The sequence below is a fragment of the Mustela nigripes genome, chromosome 17 (genome assembly GCF_022355385.1).
Source record: "Mustela nigripes isolate SB6536 chromosome 17, MUSNIG.SB6536, whole genome shotgun sequence".
In the NCBI taxonomy this organism is placed as follows: domain Eukaryota; kingdom Metazoa; phylum Chordata; class Mammalia; order Carnivora; family Mustelidae; genus Mustela; species Mustela nigripes.
Window position 1 is genome coordinate 7,298,920 of NC_081573.1, and position 17,127 is coordinate 7,316,046.

The 17,127-nt window shown below is 57.0% G+C and overlaps 2 protein-coding genes across 4 annotated transcripts in view; one reads left to right on the forward strand and one right to left on the reverse strand.

The window, feature by feature from the left end:
- Positions 1 to 7,306, reverse strand: FKRP (fukutin related protein). 2 transcript variants are annotated; one of them, XM_059383746.1, is made up of 3 exons: positions 7,251 to 7,306; positions 5,594 to 5,651; positions 1 to 1,553 (listed from the first exon to the last, which is right to left on the reverse strand). In XM_059383746.1, exon 3 carries the CDS (start codon positions 1,512 to 1,514, stop codon positions 27 to 29), a length of 1,488 nt encoding a protein of 495 aa, XP_059239729.1. In that variant the 5' UTR covers positions 1,515 to 1,553; positions 5,594 to 5,651; positions 7,251 to 7,306; the 3' UTR covers positions 1 to 26. The 2 variants fall into 2 exon arrangements, with proteins under 2 accessions (XP_059239729.1, XP_059239730.1); XM_059383747.1 differs by having other exon boundaries at positions 5,594 to 5,648; positions 7,251 to 7,269.
- STRN4 (striatin 4) overlaps positions 6,901 to 17,127 on the forward strand; it is a 25,397-nt gene continuing 15,170 nt past the window's right edge. For both annotated transcript variants that reach the window (XM_059383744.1, XM_059383745.1), the window contains exons 1-4: positions 6,901 to 7,197; positions 14,998 to 15,101; positions 15,639 to 15,712; positions 16,745 to 16,823. In XM_059383744.1, coding sequence (XP_059239727.1) covers positions 6,916 to 7,197; positions 14,998 to 15,101; positions 15,639 to 15,712; positions 16,745 to 16,823 — 539 coding nt within the window. In that variant the 5' untranslated portion in view covers positions 6,901 to 6,915. The remainder of the gene's footprint in view (positions 7,198 to 14,997; positions 15,102 to 15,638; positions 15,713 to 16,744; positions 16,824 to 17,127) is intronic.

Here is a 17,127-nt window from a genome sequence, read left to right on the forward strand (position 1 = left end):
CCCCCCCCGGGGCGGACGTAGGAACTTCAGCCACTTCCTGCCAAACGCAGGAGGGACGGGTTGGGGTACTCTGGGTTCTCGATGACCCCGGGGCCGAACTTGAGCTCCAGGAAGCGACGGTAGTTGTTAGGTGCTTGCGCCACGAAGCCAGCAAAGGACAGGGGCACGAGAGGCTGCAGGAAGTGTTCAGGGAACTCGACATCTTGCCGGTGATCCAGCCATGTGTCCTTGGTCATGACTCCATTGCGGGGGTAGAAGGGCCAAAGGTCCACGTGCAGATGGTTGCTCTCACTGTACTGCACACGGAAGAAGTCGCCCTCTACGGCCTTCTCCCACACGAAGCCACGCTCGTCCACCACGGAGCCCGCCTCAGCCCCCCGCAGCTGCTCGCAGTTGCCCACGTCCTCCAGGTAGATGCCCAGGTCCACATCGTAGTCCCACGGGATGATGTCCCCGTGGCGGGCGGCCCCGAGCAGCGAGCCGCCCTCCAGCCAGTACCGCACACCGGCCGCCTCCAGCACGCCCACCACATAGCGGGCGGTCTCCCGCAGAGCGCGCAGGCAGCACGGGGGCGTCCAGCGCTCCTCATAGAGGTAGGCCGGTGTGTCACCCACCACCGTCCCGAAGCAGCGCGGGGTTTCCTTGCTGCAACCGAACCACTCGAGGCGCCCGCCCTCCCCGCTTACCAGGCGGATGCCCAGCGAGCGCAGCAGTGCTGCCCGCCGCGCGCGCCCCTCGCGCTCTGCCTTCCAGCGCGCGTGGGCCGTGGCCAGGGGTGGCTGGCGCGCCACGCCGAACGGCAGGTCAAGTAGCTGCACCGCCCAGCCCCGCAAGGCCGTCTGCAGGAAGAGGCCGGTGCCCAGCGGCCGGGCCAGAGGAGCCGACAGGTTGAAGAGGTCGCGGGCGCGCAGGAGCACCACCGCGTCTCCGTCCAGGGCGTCACAGCGGGGCGCGGAGGGCGCGGGGCCGTAGCGGGCAGTCCACTCCCGCAGGCTGACGTTCAGGGCCAGGCACCGGGCAGGGTTTGCTGAGGCGACAGGGGCGGCCACCAGGCGTGCCCCTCCTGTCCGGAGCACCTCCACCATGCGCTCCAGTTGGCCCGGAGCCTCAGCCCTCGCCCCGTCAGGCACGAGGGCCACGAACTCGGTGGTCACGTAGGTCTCGGGGCGCGAGGCCGCGGCGGGCCGGTCCAGGGCCGGCTGGAGCAGCGCCAGGCGAACGTTGGGAACCCGGGGAAGGGCCAGGGGCGGGTAGGGGAGTGTGTCCGCGGCCACCACCACGGGCTGGGCGGCGTCTTGTTGCAAGAAGGAGTCCACCAGCTCAGGCACCGCGTTGTCAAAGGCCTCGAACTCCCGCACCAGGATGGTGACACGGGGGCCGGCAGCCACTCCACGGCGGGGACTCCGGGCCCGGGAGTTCCTGGGCTGGTGCTGCAGCCATGAGACATAGAAGAGGACCAGGAAGTTGAGGGTGATGGCGGCTGCCAGGGCAGCCTGGCAGCGGGTGAGACGCATGGGGCCAAAGTCGGGCCCTAGCTGGGCTTCCGGGGCATCCTGGGGAGGGGGGAACGAAAGGGGAGGCTGGAGGCGGTTGCCAGAAGCCTCCTACCCCTCAACACCCCCATCGCTAGTGCTGCCCTTCTATCCCAGCTCTTTCTCTATTTGGTTTCAGCTCTGACTTCCCCTCCTCCAGGAAGCGCTCTCCGACCTTCCATCCAACCCCTCTGGGGTCCCTCAGCTCCTTGGCTTCTCCCACCCCAGCCCACCACTCTGTGCTATTACTGCGTGGGAACAGGTCTGTATCCTCCCACTGGGCAGGTTCTGAGCTTGTTTCAGTCACTGCTGGGTCCCTAGTTCCCCCCCAGCACAGAGCCTGGTGCTTAGCAAGGTTTTTACCAAATGATTCGCCCTCCCTCCTTCCTTGTTCAACTGCATCTAATCTTTATCCTTTTCTTTGGCAACTTCTCATTCAGGTTTGGATTCAGTTACAAATGTCCCACTCCATTTCCAGGCCCCGCACCTTCTGCTCCACCATTCCCTCCTCCAGGAAGCCCCCCCCTCCCCCATCTGTCTCTCCTGTCCTCTCACACTCTGGCTGGGGTGGGGGTGGGTGGGTGGGGGGAGGGGAGGAACGAAGCTGCTGGCCTCAGCATTGGCCCACCAAGCCCCTCCCCCACTGTCCTCTTTTCACTTCCTCAAACACTGGACCATCTGGCTGTCTCCTTCCCACTGGTCAGCCAGGTCGTTTTGGTTTTGCAAGAGAAGCTAGAAGTGTTTTCTTAAATCACAACTATCCCAATTTTTAATCTTGACCACTAATTAAAAAAACAAAAAACAAGGCAATTTTATCATATGTGTTAACTAACTAGAATTGAACTAAAAACCTGAAATTAAAAAATATAAATACTTTGAATGCCACATCCTATCAAATAAGAAATTAAAAGATAAAAATAAAATAATGATTTTTTTTTTAAGCCTCTTCTGATAAGCGACTGTGGACCGGAGGACACACCCCGGCCCTGAATTCACCTGCTGCACTCCTAAGCAACCTCCAGAGGGCGCTGTCTCCCAGTTCCCCAACGCAACGCCAAGCTCCCGCTGGTCTCCAGCACAGGAGGTGTTGGGCTCTGAGCAAATACTCAAAAGTTTCTTCATGAAGGATTTCCGGAGGGTTCTACTCCTCCAATAAAGGGGGACATCAGAGACCCAGCCAATCTCGCCTTCAATCCTGGTCCACCCAGATCCCTGCTCAGCCTCCCCTGGTCTCCCGACCAAGTCGGCTGCTCATGGTAGCCAGAGGGATCTTCATAAAGCACAAACCTGACCTCTCCTTCCCTGCTCAGCACCTGCCATGGCTACCCAGTACCCTGAGGAAAAAGTTTCAGTTTCTTATAACATCCCACCAGGCCTGGGAGGACCCTGGGTCTCTTGCTGGTGCACCAGTCCAGTTCCACCTCCTGCCATGTGCCAAACTCGGCCTAAGCCACCTTGGACTTTTCCTCCCACAGATGCCTTTGTATATTCTGTTCTTTCTGCTTAGAAGATGCTCTTCTCGAACACCCCTTCTCCCCATGCCTCTTTTCCCCTGCAGAACTCCTGCCTCCGCTTTTAGGCCTCAGCTCTGATGCCTCCTCCTGCAGGAAGCCCTCCCTGAACCCCAAGCTGGGCGATAAGTTGTCTGTGGGCTCTTGAAGGCTCTGGGCTCCCCATCCCAGCCCTGCGCATTCTGCTGGGAACCATCCAGTGATGGGTGTGTCTGCTCCACGAGACTGAGACCTGGGAGGGTAAAGCCAGGGCTTCTTCAGTCATCTCTGTGTTCCCGGCACACAGGTGGGCACTGAAAGTGCACTTGATGGAAAACTGATCCCCCAGGTCAGGGTTCTCAGAGTCTATAAGGCCTCAGGCTCCTGAAGCCAAATTGTACTGTGGCTCAAGGCCCCGGGTCTTCCTGCCTCCTCTCTCCCCTCTCTTTCCTACCAGGAATGCCCTCCTCCCCCTCTTCACCCATCCCAGGCCTGCCTGCCCTCCTGTGACCCAGCTCGGTTGGCATTTAAGAATCTGAGTTGCACTTTAAGAGCAACTTCTTAATCTTTAAAACCTTGGAATCACCATCTGGACCTTAGATTGATTCTTCCTTCCTTCAGTTTTTCCCTCTCTGTGGAACTCCTACAATACTCCTGGCACTGTTCTAGGCATTGGGGACCCAGCAGCAGACACACAGCACACAGCAACAGACAACAACCCTGACCTCACATTACTGTGCAGGCAGGCGGGCATGGCGGGGGTGATGGGGGGAACCTTTGGAATCATAGAATCTTCAAGGTCTTAAAAACCTTAGACTCTTAGAGCTTATGTACGCAGAAGCCCCGGAGAGACCACTGATGGTTCTAGAATCTTCTAAAGACTCTGTAGAGACCCTTTTCCTTCTCTGCCCTCATTCCCCTATCTCCCCACGGCTGTTCCCCACTTGGCACCCAGAGGGATCGTGTGAAAACTCAAATTAGATTCTGTCCTGCACCTGCTCGAACCTTCTGTGGCTTACAACTCAAAGGAAAAGCCAAAGTCTTCACCCGGGCCCATAAGGCCCCATGTGGTCCCAGTCTCTCCCACTGTCAGCTCCAGCCATGCTGGCCAAACACTAGTCTTCATATTCTCCCAGGGCACAGCAGCCAAAGCACTGGCGATGCCCTCTGTCTGGACGCTGTCCCCAAGGCATCTGCATGGATCCTCCCTCGTGACCCTTGCATCTCTGCTCTGATGTTACCTGTCCAGGAAGCCCTTTCTTTGGCTACTCTCTTTCAAAACCTATCTCCCTATCATCCACGTATTTCCTGTGCCTCATCCCTGCGTTTTTCTCCCCTAGTTGTTAGCTCGTAGATTTGACTTACTCTTTTGTTGCCTGCTGTGCGCTCAGGGCACAGCTCAGTGCCCGGCACGCACTAGGTGCTTAATAAATGTGTGTGGCACAAACGACTGACTCTGGGTGTTCAGATGGGGAAACTGTAGCTCAGGGACAGAAAGGATGGAGGGAAAACCCCGGTCTCTACCTCCCAGGCCCTGGTGCTCGGCATGTTCCATCTGACTGCCTCTGGGCCACGAGGAGCCCGGCAGGACAGAGGACAGAAATCAGGGCCTCGGAGACCAGTGGGTGTGGCAGCCAGACCAGCAGGGCAGGGGACCAGAGAAGAAAGAGCAAGGAATCACCTAGTACCCTGACGCGGTTGGTCTTGGCTTCCCCAACTATAAGGGCTCAAAACTCCTTTATCGAGGCAAAGGGTTTTAAACGATGGTTCTGAAGGTCTGAATGTCTGTGTTTCTCTGAATCGCAGTATGATGATAGTATCAACAATTCTAGCTGCTCACCATAGGGCCAGATCCTTTTCTAAGCACTTAAATTACCTTGTTTCGTTTTTATGTTCTGATTACATTTAAAAAATGAGGACAAAGCAGCACAGAGAAGTGAAGGCACTCATTCAAGGTCACACAGCTGGGAAATGGTGGACTCAGGATTTGACCCACAACCCTGGCTCCAGAGTCATGTTTTCAACCAGGAAGCTCTGCTCTCTCTTAGGTCCACTCAAGACTGCCTAGCTTACTGTCCACCTTCACTGAGCATTCTGCAGCCCCAACCTGACAGGTGTTTTTCAAAGCTGAATATGGCAAATTACTGAATTAATTCACCCATTAACTCAACAGACAAGATACCTAGTGAGGACTCTCTGCGCCAGACCGTGTTCTGGGAACAGGGAAAGATCGAAGCAGTCACTTGGCAGGCCCTCCAGAGATGGGAAGACAAAAACCACACAGAGAACTTACAGATGGGTCAGGAAACTGGCAGGGGGTATGAGAGAGAAAAGGTGGTCCAGGGAGGAGAGGACAGTCAAGCTGAGACTTTGTCTCTCCATTCCCCAGAAAACAATGTAAGTAGACTCAGGTTCCCTTTTGGCCTAGGTTCACCTGGCCTGAGCTCTGCTCTGGACTGAGCCTCGGCTGCCCCATCTGTGGAATGGGAATGTGACAGGCAAAGAAAATGAGTGATACGGGGGGAAGGGCAGTTTCCACAGCAGCATTGGTGACACTCAGGAACTTCTTACCTCCTAGGTTGCTGCGGGAGCTCGGGGTGGGCGGCTCCAGCCCAGTTCAGCTGCACTGCTGAGGGAACGAGAACCAGAAAACCCCAAATCAGCCAATTTTGCATAGCAGAGTACGATTTCACCTTGTCTGCAAAAGTGGCAATGAGAAGGTCAGAGAATCCTTTCTCTTTGAAGTTCCATGAGCTCGGGCCCCACCTGGGGTATCTCAGGAATGGGTGGGAAGGATGTCAGTTATCCCAGCAGCCTAAAACCATCCCTTCTTATATATGTGCCCAGAAAGGTGGGGTTAGAAGTGACCAAAGCCATTACTGTAAAAACCCCTTCCCTAGACCCACTCCATCCTGAGACACAATCTTAAAATTGTCCCCTATCTTCGTGGGCCTGGTTTTTAGGGACCCGGGAAAGGGCACTATCCTTGTATGTCCCTGGTTACCATAGCAACCAGGGGTTGCCTTGCCTGTTTCTACCTCCTGGTCCAGGCCCTGTAACCATAGCAACGGCTCCTCAGCAGAGCATCTTCTCTAAATAAAAACACCTGGTTGGCTTGGTCCATGGACCTCCCACGATGAGAAAGGTGGGGGAATGGTTACCATGGTAATGCCAGCTGGGTGGCTAGGAGGAGGGGTTGGGAAAGAGATGTTCTCTCAGCAATCAGTGTCCTTGGGGCTGGGGTCCTTTCTACCTGAGTGCTAGGTGAGGTTGCCATAGTAACCAGATGAAGGTTGGGGCAGAAGGACCACGAGGGACTTAAGTTACCTTAGCAACCTCCTCCTGGTGCAGGGACAGGAGAGGTTTGGGGCTCCATAACCACAAAGAGGGAGGGTTCCAGGCTGGGGAAGGGTTACCCTGACTACCGACCTGGGCCAGGAAACGGGAGAGGATGGGGCCGTTGCTGAGACCACCCCTGGTGGTCGCCCTTTCTCTCGGAGGAACAGTGTCAAGGAGAGTGACATTTGGGTCTGGAGGGAGTTAGTATTTTTCTTTGGGGCGAAGCAGGAAGAGGGGCAGAAAGCGGCTCCTCCCAAAGTCCCGCTCTTCCCAGGCGCGACCCCAGCGCTCCGCCTGGGTCTCGGTTAGCCCTCCTCGGGGCGCGCGTCTCCGCCCCGCCCCTTCCCGCCCACCCGCAGGCGCGCGCGCGCTTTTGGGGTCGACCCGGGTGGGCGAGGCGCGCGCACGGCCTCGTTCCCATCATCGGCCCCCCCCCGGCCCCCGCCGAGCGCGCGCGCGGGCGGTGCGGGGCGGTGTGTGTGGGGGGGTGCCGTTGGTACGGCCGCGCAGGCGCGCGAGGCACAGCGGGCGCGCGGGCCGGCCCCGGGGCCTCCATGATGGAGGAGCGAGCGGCAGCCGCGGTCGCCGCCGCCGCCTCCTCCTGCCGCCCGCTGGGCTCCGGCGCGGGCCCCGGCCCGACGGGGGCGGCCCCGCCCGCTGCCCCTGCCCCGGGGCCCGGCCCGGCTGGTAAGGGAGGTGGCGGCGGAGGCAGCCCCGGGCCTACGGCGGGGCCTGAGCCCCTGAGCCTGCCCGGGATCCTGCACTTTATCCAGCACGAGTGGGCGCGCTTCGAAGCGGAGAAGGCCCGCTGGGAGGCCGAGCGCGCCGAGTTGCAGGTGAGCGCCGCCCCGGGACCCCCGACCCCCCGCCCGGCCCGGCCCGGCCTCACCCGCCGCCGCCGCCGCCGCCATCTTGGAGCAATGGCCGCCGGGACGGCCGGGGGGGCGGGAGGGGACCGCGACCGGCCCGGAGACGGAGTGAGGGGCCGTCCGAGGGGGGTCCTGAGGGCACCCGGCGGCTGGAGGTGGGAGGGAGACCCCGGGGCTGGAGAGTCCGACCGGGGCCGGCCGAGAGGAGGGGCGCAGGGGAGCGGAACCGGCTAGGAGCTGGAGTGGGAGTGAGCGGACCGGCAGACGGGTTCCCTGGAGAGGACCTCGGGCCCTGAAGGGAGCCCAGGAGAACTCAGCAGAGAGTGGTGGGAGGACTCGGGGTGGGGGGGGCTCTTGTTGGGAGTGAGCAAAAGCCTGAAAGGTACCGCTGGCCTCCCAACCCCGTCCCAGACCAGGTGAGGGTTGGAGGTGGAACCTGATGGGCTTCGGGTGGGAGAGGGGGGGCGTCGGGGAAACTTGGGAGCCGCCGAGAGCGAGAGTGAGTCGAGCGGGGAACTGGCCTGAGTGGAGAGAGGAAGTCAGGGAGCCTGGGACCGGGTGTGTTTCGGAGCGTTTGGACGGGGTAAGGAGGTGGGGGGGATTGAAAGATGGCTGTTATATGAGGACTCGGGATGAGAAGAGGGCGGGGGCGGGTTCCCAGGAGGAAGATGTATGCCCTCTCCTCTAAGAGGAAACTTTGGGGAGGCCGGCATGTGTGGCTATCGGGTGTAGGGTGGGGTGTCCCGGGGGTGGAAGCGTGGACAGGGCCAGGACTTGCTCTAAGAGCCTGTATGGAAGAGCTGCAGAGCCGAAACTGCAGTTTGGGGGGTGTGGAGGAGTGGTGCGGAGGGGGTGGGGGGGCAGGCTATGGTCTTGAGATGGGAGGTGTTTAGAGGATGTCAGGTGGAGAACCCTGTAGTGCTGTGGCGTCCAACATGGAGATAAAGGGACCTGGGACAGGAGGACTTGGAGGGATGTTCCTGGAGGGTGGCAGGGAGAGGGTTTTGCGGAGCAGGCAAACAGCATTGAAGAAGCATTTCAGAAGGACTCTGGGAGGAGAATGTGTTTGTGGAAGTTTCTGGGAAAGGACCCCATGGTTTGTGGAGTAGCGTGGGAGAGGAGTGTGCCCTGGGATGATGTTTATTAGAGCCTGAGGAGTTGGGCTTGGTTTGGGCTTGGTTTCGTGACCTTGAGAAGTGTGGGTCTGTTTGCCGAGTGTCTGGAGGATGGGGCATCAGAGCTGGGAGGATTTGAGGGGATCCATGGATGGGCCATCAGGACTGAGGGTTCCTGAGCTGGGATATAATTAGCAGAAGCCAGTATCTACTTTTAGCAGCCCAGTTTTCCCCTTCTGGTTCATGGTTTCCTGTCCAGTTGATATGGGGACCCCATATAAAGAACTGATTAGAGTTTTGTCCACAGGATGAATGAAGAGAGCATTCTACATTTCTCCCCCCTCCAAAAATAGGGATCTTAGCTGTGTAGTAGATGAGAGTTGGCTTTGAGGTGGGAGAGGAATCCTTACATAAGCACCCCTCACTTTTGTGTTCAACTCTGTTTCTGGCGCTCTTTCCCAGCATCCATCTCGCTTGATCCCAGGACCCCATTATGGAGACCGGGCAGGTGTCCTTGCCCTCACTCAGCAGTAACGCTGGCAGCTGCTGTTCGTTTGGACACAAAGGAGGTGCCAGGCACTGTGTGTAGCACTTTAGATACATGGTATCATTTCATCCTTGCAACATTCTGGGAGCGAGGTGGTCCTCTTCCTTGTCCCTGTCCCTTGTTTTTTTTTTTTTTTTTTTTTTTTTTTAAGATTTTATTTATTTGACAGAGAATGATACAAGTAGGCAGAGAGGCAGGCAGAGAGAGAGGGGGGAAGCAGGTTCCCTGCTGAGCAGAGAGCCCGATGCAGGGCTTGATCCCAGGACCCTGAGACCATGACCTGAGCCGAAGGCAGAACTCAAAGAGTCCGAGAGGAAAGGGAGGCTCTGAGGGAGAGTCAGGCTGGGACTGAGCTAGGATCCCAGCCTGTGAGCGGCAGGGCTGGTCTGTGGGCTTTTAGAAGCCCATTCTCTGTACCTCCTTACTGCCCAGTGCAGACGAGGAACATGTAGCCTGGTGGCCTCCTCAGGATCATGTAAGCAGTCGTCAGCAAAACTGGGATGGAATCCTGGTCTCTGGGATTTCACACCAGTGCCCCCTACAGCACTCACCGTACCACCTTGTTGTCCTTGAGATTGAAAAGAGAAGAGCTGTGTGTTTTTGCCCTCACCCAGTGGCTCTTCTTGGAGTTAAAGAGGAGCTTGCGGAGAGTGCCTGCTTAGGCTCTCCCGGTCTCGGCTGCAGCATCACTTACTGTGTACTGCTGTTTCCTTTTGTCCTGTCACATTAGTAAGAACACAGAGGTCTCACAGGTGTGTGTGTGTGTGTGTGTCTGTGTGTCTGTGTGTTTATGTATATATGAGTGAAAAGAGAAAGCCACCCCTCCGTCCTTTTTCTGCTCATCTCTGCAACCGTTCCTGCTAGAAAAGGGGTTCAGCTCTGTGTGTGTAAAACATGAGGTCACATACAAATCATGTTGCAACTTCTTTCACATACCTGTGTCTTGGCGTTCCTTTCCTGTCGGCACCGAGAGCTTTCGTACTATTTTTTTTTTTTAAGATTTTATTTATTTATCAGAGAGAGAGGGAGAACAAGCGAGCACAGGCAGACAGAGTGGCAGCAGAGGCAGAGGGAGAAGCAGGCTCCCTGCCGAGCAAGGAGCCCGATGTGGGACTCGATCCCAGGACGCTGGGATCATGACCTGAGCCGAAGGCAGCTGCTTAACCAACTGAGCCACCCAGGTGTCCTGCTTTCGTACTATTTTGATAACTATACTCCCCTGGATGTTTATACCGCAGCTCCCTTGGTTGACCCTTGGTGACAGACTTTAAGCTTCTTTCCAGACTCCCCTCCCTGCCCCCCTCCACCCCTGTCAGAAATGGCTGCAGTGAACGTCTGTATATTCCCCTGTGAGTGTAAAGCGGCCTGGGGGGGCGGGAGGGTAGAACAGCTGTGCTCATGAAACGGAGGTCGGTGCAGGGTGCCCCCACGGTTCCACACACCCCCTTCCGGGGCACCTCATTTGACACACCTCTGTTTGAACACTCACCGCTTAACAGAGGTGTAACTCCTCTTGTGAGATCCTTGCAGGCTTGGCCCGTGTCAGACCTTTGCGAGGAACCCTGAATGTGTCTTCTCCAGATGGCTGAGTCCGGCTGCTCCTGGCACAGGACATGTTGCGCCGGTGGTGCGCTGGGTGAGGGCGTGGCGTGGCGTGGCAGGGAAGGCAGCCCCTCATGAGGTCCTGCCAGGAGGTACCCAGATATCAGAGCAAGGAGGTGGCTCAGATGCCATCGACAATAAGCAGGACTTTGTGGGGTGGGAGATTCTGAGAAGCAGGCAGAGAGGTTTCTGCCCTTCAGAAGCTTTGAGGCTAACAGAGGCGGCTGGTCTGCACGAGAGCCTGCAGAGAACTGGGCACACTCGCACCCTAGGGGAGTAATTCGATTGTGTGGCTCTGCTTGAAGCCCCGTGATTATTTGGATGTAAGCATAAGATATTTTAATGAAAACGTAAATTAAGGTCATATATATTTCTGATTTCAAAGATATGCACGCTATACGTTTAAGGTAAAACAACACAGGATAAACATGAAAGGTCACGCGCAAACCCTATATAGTTTATAGATTGGAGGCCCTTTTGGGGAGGGGAGCTCCCCAAGGATGGGGGACCCTCTCAGGGGAATCTCAACTGGACATTCCTGGAGAAGCAGTGATGGGGGATGTAGGGAGCGAGGTGGGGGCAGAGCAGGTGTGGGGCCGGTCCCTCCCTTACTGCCAGCCTCCCCAGGGGCTCTGAGGGATTTGGGGGGCAGGAATCCCTGCCAGGAGCCGCTGGAGAAGGAGCGTAGGAGATACAGGGCTGGGTGGTCCCGAAGAGAAACACACAGGACTGGCGGCCAGGACGGAAGGGTCCACAGTAAGATAGGGAGAGGCATCCGTCTGCTCCTGGGAGGACTGAGACCCTTTGGGTCCTCGGGAAGCCTTTCCAGTGCTTCCTGGCTGTAGAGAGGGAGCAGCCGCAGGGAGGCCGCAGCTGCGTCTGGGCACAGTCCCCCCGGGGTGTGTGTGTTCTAACATTCTGGCCGGGGGGAGTGGTGGTGGGTGGATATGGTGGGTGGAGAACTTCCAGATCCTGGGCTTACCTGCCAGCCCACCATTGCACTCAGAGATGAGGCAGCGCCGGCTGCTGGCATTTTCGGAGGTAGGAGGAACTGGCCGCCAACACTTCCCCTCTCTGTGGGATTCCTCCCAGTTGGTTCACTTGAGCCACATGTTTCTGATTTTCATTTCTCCCTTTGCCAGGGGAGCTGGAAAGGGGACAACAGAGCAGAGCCGGCTGAGTCAGGTTCCCGCACCATAATTAGAAGGGAGATCGGGGCTTGCTGTGGTGATAGCAGGGAGATTAAGGGGCCAGGCCCAGCAAGTCTGAGGGCCTGGTGTGTTCCTGCCTTCTCTTTCTTCTCCCCACAGATTGAGTCACCTGTCTTATCAGTCCTGCCTCCTTATTACTGCAAATCCACTAACCCAGCCCCCCTTCCTGGTCTGGGCCACTGTCAGTTCTCCCTGGGATTTCCGGGACTGCCTCCTGGACTGGACTTTAGCAACCCCCCAGCCATCAGTTCTCGGCAGTATAGCTGCAATTGTCCCTGGAACATGCACTGACTACATCTCTCCTTTGCTTAAAACCTTTCCCCGGCTTCCCCTATGCTCTGAGGACAACTTTCAAACTCCTACTTGGTCTGTGGTCCTTTCTCGGTCCTTCTCGCCATACCTGGTGACGTATAGTGATCTGTTCATTATTTGTCCTACACCCCGAGAAGCCTCTCTGCCTTTCCTCGCTAACCCTGTTACACATTCTCATGTGGCTGTACTGGCCTTCTTAGCGTTCCGTAAGTCTGCCATGTAGCTCTTGTCTCTGTCCTCTGCCTGCAGCACATGCTACTCCCCTGGCCAACTTCTTCTTCTTCTTTTTTTTTTTTAAGATTTTATTTATTTATTTATTTGGCAGAGAAGAGATCACAAGCAGGCAGGGGGGCCGGGGAAGCAGACTCCCTGCTGAGCAGAGAGCTTGATGCGGGGCTCGATCCTAGGACCCTGAGATCATGACCTGATCATGACCCGAAAATTCCAGCAACCTGAGCCAAAGGCAGAGGCTTAACCCACTGAGCCAGGCAGGTGCCCCTCCCTGGCCAACTTCTAACAGCCTTCAGGTCTTGGCTGAGCTGTGCTTCTTACCTCCAGGAGCAGGTTGCGTGTTCTCCTCCCATAACACCCTTTGTTCCCTCGCAGTGCCCAGTCACATGGTTTGTTGGTTGTGGATGCTCCTGCCTGTTTCCACACTGCACTGAGAGCTCTGAGGCCAGGAACCAGTCGTCTTCTCCGGGACTCTCCAGTGGCTCATGCGGGATCGGGCTGTCTAGGCAGTCACCAGTGCGGGATGTTGAATGAACGTGGGTGTTCAGCAGGCTGTTCCGGTGCTTGGGAAGTACAGGGCTCACTATGGAAGCCCCAGAGGGTAGCGAGGACAGTGAGGAGGTAGAAACTTGGGGCTTCTGTTTGGTGATTGACCTTTTCTTCTCCACCTCTACCCCCACCTTCTAAAGGGACTGGACAGGGTGGCTTTGGGTGAGTGAGATGATACACAAGGGACAGAAAATCAGACTGCTAAGGTGGTGACCACATGTGAGTCTGCCTGTCTGGCCTTAGGTATTTATGCGTGTATGTGTTGATTTAAAGTGTAGAGAGAAAACGGTGTTCAGAAGGGGGAAAAAGTCCATTCCCACAAAGGACAGATTGGGCCCCCCCCCACCCCAACACCATACCTGGTGACATATAATGATCTGTTCATTATTTGTCCTACACCCCTCTCTGGAAAATGCAGTCTGTCTTGAGTGCTGTATCCTCTGTCTGCACCTGTACCTGATACAGAGCTGGGGCTTAGTAAATATTGGTGTTGTAAGTGAATGGGTGCATGATACTTTTGTCTTACATTGAGGCAGGGATGCTCCTTTTTATTTTCTGGAAGGAAGCTCACGTTGCACTTATGCCTGTAGGCTACGTCCCTGGAAGTGGACCTGTCAGGGCAAAGGGAGTGTGTGTTTAATATTTCTATAGATGTGACGGAACTGCCCTCCAGGAAGGGTGCATCGATGTATGACCCCCACCAGAGGTATGTGAGAGCCCGTTTCCCGAGTTCCCGGCCAGAGGCAGGCATTAATTAGCACGTGCTCAGTTCTCAGCCAACCGAGGGAGAGATCTGGTCCCTAGAGCAGGGCCGAGGCCATAGGAGGCTTGTAGGCACAGAGCTGTGCCACGCTCCCAAGTCTACAGGGGAGGTAGGTCCTCTGGGCCCTTCGAGCCTCAAGGAGAGGGAGAGAGTGCAGGTGTGCATCTGAGAGGCTGCGGAAAACTTGCAGTCCTGGAGCCGGGCTCTGAAAATGGGCACGGCCTGGAAAAGGGGTCTGTGGCCAGACCCGGGGCTTCTGGTAGAGTTACCGAAGTTCGCCAGTGAGCATGTGGTATTTGGGGATTGGCTCCAGGAAGATGCAGCTGCCTGTGGGGGCAGGAGGCCTGCCTGCCACGGACATCTCTGCTGGATGGGGCTTGGGTCTTAAAAGAACTGGGCCTGTTTCAGTGTTGTGGAAGAACAGACAGGGAGAAGAAACATGCGGAGAGGTAGGAGCTGGCATTTATTAGCCCTTCTTCTGTGCTAGGCCTCGGACTGAGAAGAACTTAACACATGAGGGGCAGGCACTCTCGTGAGCCCCATTTTCTAGAAGGGGAAATGGAGGCTCAGAGAAGGCCGATGACCTGCCTCAGATCATGCAGCAAGTAAGTGGCCGAGCCCGGCCTGGAGCTCAGGCTGTCCCAGCCTGTAACAGTGGAGCACTTGGGGAGAAGCCAGGGTTGAGCCCTGCTCTCAGGGCTTTGGCACAGGACTTTGGAACATGGTCAGGGGCCAGGATCCTGCCTCGAAGGCCGTTGGCCCAGTGTCTCCAAAAGACCTGTTGATGGACCAGAGCAGACTGGGGTAGCCCATGCCAGCAGACGGTGTGAAGTGGTTGGCAGGGGCCCTGGGTCATGTCTGTGGCATGTCTTGCTCACCCTGGGCAGACTCCAGTGGGACGCTTGGTCCCCGCGGTGGGGGTTGGGTGGTAAAGCTTTTGCATTGGAGCGGGAGCTGAGCTGAGCCACCCACTCTTGTCCCTAAGCTCCCGAAGTAGCTTCCTACGCCTCCCAGAGACAGATGCTCTGGTAGAAATAGTGAGACACCACCTCCACCAGCAACCTAGGGGACAGCACCTGCCTCGGGGTGGGGGAGAAGGAGCCTGGAGCTCTTCGTGCCTCCATCCCCCACTTTCATCCCCTATCTGACTTCTCCCCAAAAGGCAGGGTCCAAGTTACCCATTTTAATGTCAAGGGTTAAGGACTCCTCCTCAGCTCTTTCATGGTGGGTCACATGGCAGGGGACTCTGGAAACAGATCCAGCATGCCCTGTCGCTGCTCCATTGAACCCTGGCTCAGGGTGTTCACACCTGAAGAAGTGGCCGCTGCATGTCATTGTGGGGGTGGGGGCTGGAGCTGATTGTCCTTGCGTGAGCGAGGGACACGCGTCAGTGAGCTTGAGCCCTGCTGTCTTCCTGTTCCCTTCTGTCCCCCCCAGGCTCAGGTGGCTTTCCTCCAGGGAGAACGGAAAGGGCAAGAGAATCTCAAGACGGACCTGGTGCGGCGGATCAAGATGTTGGAATACGCGCTGAAGCAGGAAAGGTGAGCCCTGCCACCCCAGGTCAGTCCCAGGCTGGAGGCTCCAGAGGCCGCCTGCAGTGCCTTCCAGCCTGGGGAGGTTTGGAAACCGGCGTTCCGTTCCCCGTCACCCAGTACTCTGTGGTTCTAGCACAGGGGAACAGAACAAGACACGGTAGATGGAGTTCAGGATCGGCACTAGTAACAACATTCATAGCGTTGATGGCCCCACGGAAGACTCATTGCCTCACTGACCCCTCCCAGTCCCCTCATGGGGACAGGGGAAGCTTCCAGAGGGGGAGGACTTCTTCTGGGACTTATGGAGCTGGGGTCGCACCCCAGACTGCCAGACTTCGAAGAGTGGGTTCTGCATAATGCTGTGTGTGGTGTCTCTACCACCACGGTGGCTTCCTAAAGGTGGGGGTTGGGGGGTGGGGGTCGGCTCATCTTTAGCGGTCAGGGAGCGGACTGTGGGAGGCCCTGGGATCTGGGACCCCTGATTTGAGGGCTGGCCCTGTCTATTCCTCTGCGTCTGTCATCATTAATCATCTGCTCTTCTAGGGCCAAATACCATAAATTGAAGTTTGGGACGGACCTGAACCCAGGGGAGAAGAAATCAGAACCGGCAGAACAAGGTGCCCACCCCCAGACCTGCCCATCTGGCCCACCCCACCAGACCAAGCTCAGTGTGGTGGCGCCGTGCCAAGTTGGGCCACCTCTTTGTACTGTGCTCCACAGAACGCAGTCTTGACCTGGGAGCTGGGGAGGGCGTGAACTTCACTCTCAGTGCCCCCTGCATGGGCTGCTCTGCAGGGCCCCTGAGTGGGGAGGGGGCTAGATAGTGATGAAGAAGGCCAGTCCTGTCTGCTGTCCCTCTGACACAGATGGACACTGTCCCTAACATTCTAAGCTCCTTGTTCATCAACAAGTGGGTAGGGCAGGTGTTCCAGGTAGAGGGACATGTGTACAGAAGCGTGGCAACAGGAAAGAGGGTGGTGTGTTAGGGGATGGGGAGTTACTGGGTGTGGCTGGAACACGGTGCAGGACAGTGGAGGTGAGGGACTGGCGACCCATCAAGGCCTTCAGGGCTGGGTTAACAGGGATGTTGTTCTTCATATCAGACCCGTCCCACCAGGATGGGAGTCCTGCGAGGGCAGGGCTCTTTGTAGCTCAGGCACCCAGCCAGGTGCCTGGTAAATGCCCAGTAAGTAGCTCATGACTAAAATGAACAGATGATCTCATTTAATCCTCGCAAGAATCCTAAATGCTAGGTGCTGCTGTTATTAACTGTTCTTCTCGGAAGGGGAAGCTGAGGCTCAGAGAGGTAAACCACCTTGCTCAAGGTCACACAGCTGGTGAGCGGCAGAGCCTGTCTCGAAGCATAGAGTCCGCTCTGCCTGCGCTCTCAGAACGGGGCCAGCTCCCCGTGTGGCAGAGTAACATAAGCTGGTGGGATCTGAAGGAAGGCTGGGGGGTGGTTTGGGGAATGACTTCAGGAGAGTAGAGGGCGTGGAGGGGTGAGGGTAGGTTTCACATGCCCTCAGGAAGGGACTCGGCAGGACGTGTGACAGTGACTGAGGAGGGTTTGAAGGGGAGGAAGGTGAAGGAGGTGATGGGTACCCAGCGCTCCCCGAAGACAGCTTGCCTCCTTTGTCTCCACTCTGCAGTCTCCAATGGCCCTGTGGAGTCGGTCACCCTGGAGAACAGCCCGCTGGTGTGGAAGGAGGGGCGGCAGCTTCTCCGACAGTGAGTGCGCAGGACAGGGGTGGTGGGGTGGGGCAGGGAGAGGGACGTGTTTGGCTGGAGATAAGCCTGAAGACTCTGCAGCCCTTCCTGTCCCCCCTCGGGGTGGGACTGTGGACTGTCAGGACCCCTGTTGGTCACACTGTGGGTGGAGCCCAGCCTGGGAGGGAGGGCACACTTGCTACAGGAGGCAGGGTGGGGGGTGGGGGGGCTCTCTACTCTTGGGAAGTGACCCCAGATATCGCTCACTTTAAAAAAAAAAAAAAGGTGTTACGTTTTACTATTAAAGAGATCCATGTGTTTTAGA